This window comes from Balaenoptera physalus (assembly GCF_965194825.1).
Source record: "Balaenoptera physalus genome assembly, chromosome: 13".
NCBI lineage: Eukaryota > Metazoa > Chordata > Mammalia > Artiodactyla > Balaenopteridae > Balaenoptera > Balaenoptera physalus.
Window position 1 is genome coordinate 105683839 of NC_138892.1, and position 9509 is coordinate 105693347.

Below are 9509 nucleotides of genomic sequence, written 5' to 3' on the forward strand. Positions count from 1 at the left end.
GGCCAGGGTTCTGTGCGGGGACGGGGCTCTGTGCGGGGCCAGGGCTCTGTGCGGGGATGGGGCCAGGTGGAGAGTGAGCCCTGTGCTCTTTGCATTCAAAGCCAAAAGGGAAGCGGCACCGGCGGAGAAGGCGGCGGAGAGCACGGCGGAGGTGAGTGGAGGCCTGGTTGCCCAGGTGAGTGAGTCTGTGCCCCCTGCCCTCTTCTCACTGTCTCTGTTGTTTCTCTTCTCAGGTTTTAATCAATGCCTCCCCAGCCCGACTCACCATTTTACCAATTTCAAGAGATACAATTAAAAGTTACTGCTAGCATGGGTAATACCACTCTTCCAGCACCTCATCAAGCCACAGTGCCCCCTCCCGTTCCCCAGCCCGCCCTCCCCGCCGAGCCCCCCAGGCCGAGCTCCCAGACTAATGCGTGCAGATAAAGCCCCCAACACCCCCATCGCATCCCTCCCGCAGTCCCCCGAATCCACCGCCCCACACACTGCCGTGGTCCTGATGCTCCCGTATCAGAGACCAAGGTTCCCTCCTCCACATCTTGCCAGCCTCTGTAGCAGGGAGCCTGGCCCCTTCGAGAATCCCCCCTTAGGTCTGTTGCCCGAGTGAGCACGGCGGGGCAGACTCTGCCCTCCTGGATGCCTCTGGGGAAAGTGGAGGCGGCTGGGAGGGTACAGTTTCCGCCCAGAACAGCTGGTCCATCTGGAAAGCCGGCCACGGGGTGGGATGTGGAGGAGGAAGTGAGGCGAGGTGGGGAGGGGGTTGTCTTAGGGCTTCTCCGGGAGGGGGGCGGGCGGCTGCTGCATCTGAAGACGGTCCACATCGGAGGGAGGGGGCTGGAGAAGTAGCAGCAGCAGCTGGTGCCTGCCAGGCCCCCGGCGGCCACCTGGGACGGGGCACGCAGTCGCCCTGCAAGCCTGCTGGGCCCCAGCCCTCCCCACTGGCTCCCCTCGGACCCTGGTGAGCCCCTCACTCCTTTCTGCCAGGCCTCCAGGGACCCTCACTGCTCACACAGACCCTCACTCCAAGCTGGAGGAGCCCCAACTTCGGGCTCTGAGGGAGGAGCCCTGCCCCCAGCCTGACTCAGCTTGGGGAAGCCCCAGGACACCCCAGGAAACCCCAGCTTCTCCTCTCTCCCCCCCCCCCCACACACACCTGTGTCTGGAGGAGGCGCCTTCACACGGAGGAGCTTCCCGCCCCAGCAGCTGACAAGCCCCCACTGCCCCTCCTCCGCCCATCATCCTGCAGCTGCCCGTTCTCCAGCCTTGCAGATAAACGCACGAAGTTACCAGCCCTTCGGTTTGTTCTACCAGCCCCGCCTGCGGCTTAGCGCCCCCTGCCCAGGGAGGACCGCGATCTGGGGACCATCATCCCCTGCTCCCCGGCCCCGAGGGCCACGTGGCTATCTGCAAGGCTGCCACCCCGGCTAGTCCCAGGGCTCTGCCAGCCTCTGCTCCCCTGCACAGAGGCGGCGTCCCCGCCGGCCTCGCAGCTGGACCCTGAGCTCCCGCGTCCTCCACCCGCTCTGTCCTTGCCTGGCCACCCCGCTGGCAGGCGCTTCCCCAGCTTGTCTGAGCTGTCAGCCCTGCTATCATGTTCCATCTTCTCTCTCTCTCTCTCTCTCCCTCTCTCTCTCTTTTTTCACCAGCAGGGAGGTGAGAAGGGGGTCAGAATGAGGGAATGTTTTGCTGTCACTTCCTGCTTTTCACTTACTGACCAGAGGGAGGTGCAGACAGTGGAGGGGGAGAGGGGAAGGGGAGGCGAAGAGGAGGTGCAGGGTGAGGCCGGGGCTGCGGCCACAGGGGGGCTCGGAGGGTCTGGACTGGGGCGGCTGGGGAAGGGCAGCTGTAAAGTGTGGGGGCAGAGAGCAGAAGACCTGCCCCGCGGTCTCAGGCCACTTTCTCCCAGGGGATAACTCGGAAGACAAGCAGGTGGGGAAAGGAGCCGCACCCACCCCTCCCCAGCAGCAGTGGACAGAAGCCTTCTGTCCCAGCGAGGACCACAGAGGGCTCCCCGAGAGGGTGGTGGACGCAGCCCTGCTCTCGGCCCACCCCAGGGCTTGGCAGGGCACTGAGGGGCTCCGGGGCTCCTTTGATTGATTGGGAGGCGGGGAAAGCTCAGGCTTAGAACACACTGCTGAGGCTGGAGGTTGAGAATGGAGAGTGGAGCCTGCAGCCTGCGGAGCTTGGCGGTGGGGGCTTGTGAAAAACCCAAGGGCAGAGGAACGGGGCTGGAGAGCCGAGCAGCCCACCAGGGCAGTGCCGGACCCAGGAGGGGGCGTCCCTGAAATTGCACCTTTTGCCAGTAAATAGGGTCAGGATCTGCTGGCTTAGGGCTCTGAGATAGTTTAGGGCAGGGCCCTCCTGGTCTAGACCTGGCCATAGGATCCCCTCCCCTGCAGCCTCGGTTTCCGCCCCCCGTGCACTGAGCAGCGGGCCTGGGTGGTGGTACCCAAGGACATACTCAGAGAGAAGGCTCTCAGACACTCCCTGAAGGGCCCAGGTGTCGGAAGGGGATCGTGTGTCATATCTACAGGCTGGTGAGCCTGAGGGATGAGGAATGAAACCCCTCTCCTTCCAGAATCCTCCTATTTCTTCCACCTCCCCTGCTAGCAAGAGGAGGCCAGGCTAGTTCCCAGTGCCCTCCATGGGCCACCCGCTCATGCCCCACCCAAGGCGGAAAGATTAGAGCCCTTTCTGGGTTCCCCCTCCTGCAGCGGGACAGATTTCTCCAGGGCCCAGGTTGGGCCAGAAGGGCAGCTGGGGACCTGGCTCTGGCCTTGGCCGCTCTCGAATGTGTGGGCACGGCCCTGGGGAGTCTGGGAGGATGGGGCAGGTCCAGATCACCCCTCGGGGTCCCTGGCATTCCAGGGTTTGGACACCTTTGTGATTCACAGTGATGAGAAGGCCTCCCTTTAAAAAGCTGGTGGGAGGGTTAGGGGCTTGCAAAGCTCCAAGCCACCTGACTCCTCTGTCCCTGTGTCCGCCACACACCCCTGGGAGGCAGGGCGCAGGCATATACCCCTGCTTTTCCAGCTCGAGGTTGGTGGGAAGGCGGGTGGGCGCCCACCCGGGGCCCAGGGCCACCCAGCAGGACCTGAGTCCATCGGTCCAGCCGCCCATCCCACAGAAGGAGCCAGGCCGCTCAGGCCGGGGTACAGCACAGTGTCTCTGGACTCCACCCAGGCTCAGCGCCTCTGCCTGGCAGCTGGGTGCCCTCTGGGTGGCAGACAGATGGGGAGCGGGCCGAGGTGAGGGCTGCGAGCCCCTGGTGGGCACAGGGGCCGGGGAAGGGGGGGGAAGGGAGGCCCAGGGTGGCCAGTCCTAGCAGCTGGGACTTAGTCTTGTAACATTTCACGCTTCTCTGGCTGTTTCTAAACTAGGTGTCAATTCACAACAGGCTTCAAATGTCCCAGCACAACTCCGGGCTGGGGGCCGAGAGGGGAGCACCAGCGCCAGACCTGCAGCCTAGCCCCTTGAGGGTGCAGCCCCCTCTGCTGCCACCACCGCCGCCCACGGCCCCCGGGACCCTGGTGCAGTGCCAGCAGATTGTCAAGGTCATCGTTCTGGACCAGCCCTGCTTGGCCCGCATGGAGCCCCTGCTGAGCCAGGCCCTCTCCTGCTATGCCTCGTCCTCGTCCGACTCCTGCAGCTCCGCGCCCCTGGGCGGCCCGGGCTCCCCCGTCAAGGCGGCCCACCAGCCGCCCCTGCCCCCCGCCCCGCCCCCCTACAACCACCCGCACCAGTTCTGCCCGCCTGGCTCCCTGCTGCACCGGCGCTGCTCCAGCGGCGCCAGGAGCCTGGTGTAGACTCGGCCACGCCCGCTACGCTGCTGTCCGGGGGGCTGCGTCGGGGCCCCCGCTGCTCCCCACGCCCGGCGCGCTGCCTTCCTGGCCACTCACCACTGTCGTTTCAGAGAGAGAATCCCAGTCCCTGGCACCTGGTTTGCTTGGCCCAAGCTTCCCTTGCTCAGTTGAGCGACCCTCCCCCCAAATCTGCAGACACCCCTCACTCTCCCGGGGCCCAACACAGCCAGGCACGGCCAGGCCTCCTCTTCCCCCACCATTACTCTGGCCACTTGGAACAGGGACTGAGGGCCTATCCGGGCCAAGTCTGCCAGGCGTTGAGGGCTGGGTGGCCAGCACCCAAGCCTTAGACAGAAGGTGGTCTGGCTCACCGCCCCAGCGCTGGGTGCCACGCTGGGCGGGGGACAGTCAGCCCTGGATCCCTGGAGCGGCCAGGTCAGGGGGAGGCATGAGAAGGGGGCTCCCTCTGCTGCCCCCTGCCCCGCCAAGCCCGGCAGTCTCAGGAGGCGACTCCTCTGCGCCCAGGGATGCTGGCTGTCCTGGCCACAGACTCCCCTCCTCCCAGGGCCTCTCCTGCTTTCTCAGGCGCTGGGGCGCTGCCTGCCCAGGGCTGCCGAGACTTCAGGAGAGCTTTGGGAAAGGGGGGGCGGGGAGGGGGAACCCCTCTCAGCTCTCTCTTGGTCAGTTCAACAGAACCAGGGAATCAGGAGGTCACGTATCTACAAAACGCACCTTTTAAAGAGTTTCTTGTTCTCTAGCCCTAAGTCATACCCAGCCAGTGCAAAGTGCGCCCAGGGCATGAACACATACATAGGAGATCCAGGTCCTCCCAGTATCGGAGCAGAAACGGGGAGGGGCAGGGGTGGGCCCAGGGGCGAATGTAGCCAGCAGAGGCAGGATTCCGGCCCAGGGCCAGGCCCCCTCCTGAATGACTTCCGTGGCCTCCACGAGGGACGTGGACGCAGAAGTGGGCGGGAGCGGCAGGTGCTCCAGAGGCCTGGCGTGTCCCCCGCTGCCGTCCCCAACGAGCCCTTTAAGCCCCGCCCCCCGTACCCCAGAAGGCAGCAGGCCCGCCTGCAGCAGGGGGAAGAGTCCCTACACCTTCAAAATCGCCAAGGAGAGCCAGGAGGGCTCGCTGACCAACCCAGAGCCCAGCAGAATCAGAGCCAACCTCTGTGCAGCCCCGCAGGGCTCAGGCAGCCCCGCCTCAAAGACCCCGGGGGGGTACCCTTCCAGGGACTGTCGGTCCCAAGCCAGGCTGGCCTCTCCTCTGGTCCTGAGCCGACAGCTCACTGCTGTCCTTCGTTAAGGTCCCCTCCCTCTCGGAGCCCAGGTCCAAGACATCCCGAGAGGTGGAGGTGAATACTGATCTAGAGTGCATGTGCTCCTCCCCGACCCCTACCCCACAGCCCAGCTGCGGGCCCCCGGGCCGCTAGGAGGCACGGACTCCCCCTGCTCTCAGAGATCCCAGGTGACCTAGTTGCGTATGTGTGTGATCGCCAGGCGTCATTATGCTGTCCCCTAGCGAGTGTATTCTGGCCCTGTCTCCGTCAGCCGGGTGTCCATAACGTGTGACCACTTGCTGTCTCCTCTCCCTGGCCCCGCCCCCGTCCTTGTTGTCCCGGCCCCTCTCCTGTGTCTTTTCTGTCACACGGTCACTCTGATCAGAGCCTTTCAGGGCAGAGCGGCTGACCGATGGGGCGCACGGTTCACACACCCAGTGCCCGAGGCCTGGGCGGCAGGGGCGTGGGTTCAGAAGCAAGAGGAGTGACGAGTGGCTAGATATGTTTATGGGGTGGGAGCCATGGGGGCACAGTCCCAGCCACTGGGCCCCTGTCACCTGCTCACACGGTGCCCCCCTCCCACGCTGCTGACGCCCAGACTTCCCAGGTTGGGACCAGGAGGCGCCTCAGGGCTGGCACGTACGTGGAGCGTCTCTCTGCGGTCCCGGAAGCTCCGGTATCTCCGTGCCCTCCCCTGGGTAGGGCTCCCCGCCGGCCCCGGTCACTGCGGTGGCTGCCTTGGGCCCCGCCGGCGGCACTGGAGTCCTGGCCGAGGAAGCACACCAGCCCGGGGTCAGCAGCATGTGGGGCGAGTTCTGAGCTGTGAGGGGTTTGAATCCCCGAAGGCCTGGGGCAGGGTGCGGCGGGGCCTCCTCGCAGTCAGGGAAGCAAGGGTTCCCGGCCTCGGTAACTTCCCTCCCCCGGCCGGCCAGCAGGCTGAGGCTGGGACCCGTCTCCGTGCCCGTCCCCAGAGCCGAGCCCCCAGACAGCTGTGACAAGCCTCGTGTCCTCCCCGTGGCTGCGGCCACGTCAGGGCCTCCATCCCCCCCGGAGGGCCCAGCTGGAAATGCTCGCGGGCCTCCCGCTCACCCCCAGGCCAGGGGGGCGGTGGGGTGCTGACACGGCCTCCTGGGCACACGCGCAAGGACCCCAAGGTGGCCCCGCGATATCGACACTCGAGGCCTTACTTTGGGGACCGGGCCCCCTCCCGGTTTTATCCATTTGGCCCCAACTCCAGAATCAGGAGCAGGAGGTGAAACTAGCTCTCCCACCGACTTTGGGGCCAGCCCACCTCCAGAGCTGGAGCTTGTCCTGGAAGCCTGGCTGCCTATGTGCAAAGGCACCCACGTGATCAGCCCCAGGCCCCTGGCCGCCGCCCCACCTGTCCCCCCCACCCGCCTGCCAGACGTCTCTTTGTGCCAATAGGTTTCCCGATAACCGTCGGTCCGTCTGTCCCCGTGTCCTGCTGTACATACATCCTTGCTGCACCCCTCCCCCTGCATACACCCTTCCCCCGTCAGAGAGCAGCCTCTCTAGGGAAAGAAAGGCAGGGCGGCTGCACCCAGCAACTAATCCAAATGGCAAATATTTTGTAACAAAATAGCCCAAAGGTATTTTATCTGTTCAATTCATAGAGTTTTAGAGATTATATTGAAATATGTCACTTGAGCAAACTGTGTCGGTTCTTTCTTTCATTCTCCAAGAGGGGGCTCCACCTCAGATCAAATCTTGGCAAGATCGCAAGGGCCCAGGGCAGCAGCTGGGCCTCCTCTGGCCACAGGGGCGTCACCCCTTCCATGCTACCCTGTGACACGGTTAGGGAGCCCCTTCCTAAACAAACGGGGCTAGGTGCCGGGAGCCATCTGATGGGTGGGCGCTGGGTCAGAGCTGGGGCTGCAGGGCCAGAGAGTGATCCCCACCAACACACACACACACACACACACACACACACACACACACACCTTCTAGCCTGGTAAGAGAGAAGGTTTCAGTGGCGACCAGGGCAGCTTTGGGGGGAGGAAGCACCACGACGGCCAACGTGTACCCCAGCAGAGTGGGGGTCCAGGGGGCTAGGACTCCATCTGCCCCGCTCGGCTTTCCATGATGGAGGCTGAGGGTATGCTGGGGTGGCAGGGTCCTACTGACCACATTTGGTCATCAGCCTCGGGTGATTTTCACCAGATGTCAGCTCTGAAGCCCGACCTTCCAATCACAGGGTCTGGGATGAGAAGCCCCAGCGTATACCCTTCCTAAAGTGGAGGGGAACAGGCCCAGGTGAAAGGATTGGGGGCACATTGTTGGGAAAAGTCACGGAGCCGCAGAGTGGAGTGGAGCAAACTCTTACGGAGCCCGAGGTGTGCCGGCTCCCCTGCTGGAGCTGGAAGGGATGCCAAGGTCCCGCAGAGGCGTGGGTGACTGCGGTGCCCGAGAGGAGACTGGAATCCGGGCTGGAGAGACGCGCAGGGCGCTCGCCGGCACCCACACCACGCGCAAGGCGCAGATCAGGCTCCACGGCGGGGGCGTGCCCCGGAGCCACGTCTCCTGGCAGCGGGGAGAGGAGAAGCCTTACAGCAAAGCTGAGGCACCGAGGGAGAGAATCAACTGGGCGGGATGGCTGGTCCGGGGACACCTGCAAAAAGGGTATCCAGCTCTCCTGGTGACCAGACCTCTGAACACCCAGAAATCCAGACAGCACCCCAGGCTGGGCCCCATTATCCCGTTAAAGTGAAAAGGAACATGACCTCACCCTCCTTCCAGGAAACGGGAAATTCCAGGAGAAGCCTGGAGCCGGCTTTGACCTGTCCCATCCCGAGAACTTTCTGACCCAGGAAGCCGAGGCCTGGTCCCTCGAGAGCACCCCTGAGGGGCCCGGCTCAGCCCAAGCCTGGGGGGGGCCTAGCGCCAAGTGGGGCTGCTGCTGCCTGTGTGCGGACGTGGGCCGTGGACATGGCAAGGGGCACCGTTCTCCAAGTCCTCTGGCCTCGAGGCCATCTAGCAGGAGGGGCCAGCCCTCCGGTAGAAAGGCAGACAGCCTCTGGTGCCCCAGGCCCTCTGGGTCCACCCGCCACACGGATGGAGAGCTACGGTCAGTGCCTCTTTCTTGTAGTGACCCTTCAGACGGGGGAACCTCAGACTCACCAGTCACTGACTTAGAATGCTTCCAACAAGGGGGCCCAGGCTTCACAGGTTTCTGGCTGAGAGCGATGGGCCAGAAGATGCCAGTGCTAGAACGGGGAAAACCCAACAAGCTTAGGATCATCTGGTGCTTGGCGTGCGCCCAGCGCTGGTCCAGGGGCGGGGGATGTGCGGTGATGGGCTGAGCAAAGTGCCTGCTCTCCAGGGGTTCATGTTGGGTGGTGCCGTCCAAAATACACAAATGGACCAATCTTTAAACACAGTGGATGGTGGTGTGATAGAGGTGATGGGAGGGGCTGTTTAGAGCAAACAGTCAAGGAAAGCCTCTGTGAGGTAGCAAATTCAACAAGGTCAAGGTTGGGTCTGGGGGCAGGTGAGCAGCTCAGAGACCACCTCTAGGTGTGGAATGAGGCAGAAACCAGGACAGTCTGCCATATATTTCCTGATATGTAAATGTACTTAGCTGAAATTTCTTACTAAATCTTAAATGCATTTTAAAACCACCTGGACTTCCGTGGTGGTTCAGTGGTTGAGACTCTGCCTTCCAGCGCAGGGGATGTGGGTTCAATCCCTCCCTGGTCTCCCTGGTCGGGGAGCTAAGATCCCACATGCCTCCCGGTCAAAAAACCAAAAAACATAAAACAGAAGCAATACTGTAACAAATTCAATAGACTTTAAAAATGGTCCACATCAAAAAAAAAAAAAAAAAAAAAAAAAAAGAGTCTTAAAAAAATAAATAAATAAAACCACCTTAACTGAGGAAATGATAAAATGGGCCTCTCCTAGGAAACCCAGGACAGATGGTCACCATGCTTTCGGGAAAGGAAGGGAGGGGGAGCGGACAGTCGGGCGGCTCCAGCAGGCTGCGTGGTGGGAGCAGCGCGAAGGGCCGGCGGCAGTAGGAGGGCCCGGGAGACCAGCCCAGCAGCAAGGAAAGCCACCCCGGTACCCGGCAGCTGCTGTCCAGAGCGGCTCCTGCCGGGAGGAGCCCAGCCCCGGCCTGGCCGGCCTGCAGCCCGCGGTGTCCACCTATTCCTGGTCACCTCAGTCCAAGCGGACTCAAGGACTCCCGGACTCCCTCTGGCCATTCAGAATAATAACAGGATGGACCCCATGGCCTATTAGCACCTGGTCCTGGGGTTGACGACCTGTCTCATCTCCGCATGAACTAGGTGAAGCTTTCGTAGGTGAAGCTTTTGATTCTCCTACAGCAGGGCTGGCAGACACACCCCTTTCCCCGCCTTCACAGACGTGGCTGACTGATCACTGCTTTCTGGGAGTCACCACC

General features: G+C 62.9%; 1 protein-coding gene across 6 annotated transcripts in view; it reads left to right on the forward strand.

Annotated features, from left to right (window-relative positions):
• The window catches only part of IQSEC3 (IQ motif and Sec7 domain ArfGEF 3), a 100115-nt gene extending 93356 nt beyond the window's left edge, over nt 1-6759 (forward strand). For 2 of the 6 annotated variants that reach the window (XM_082422065.1, XM_082422068.1), the window contains 2 exons: nt 102-175; nt 3381-6759. In XM_082422065.1, the coding sequence (XP_082278191.1) occupies nt 102-175; nt 3381-3806 (500 nt within the window). In that variant the 3' untranslated portion in view covers nt 3807-6759. Of the gene's footprint in view, nt 1-101; nt 176-233; nt 314-3380 lie in introns of all 6 variants that reach the window. The other 4 variants (XM_082422069.1, XM_082422070.1, XM_082422066.1 and 1 more) reach the window with 4 other exon arrangements.
• Nucleotides 6760-9509: the final 2750 nt, after the last annotated feature.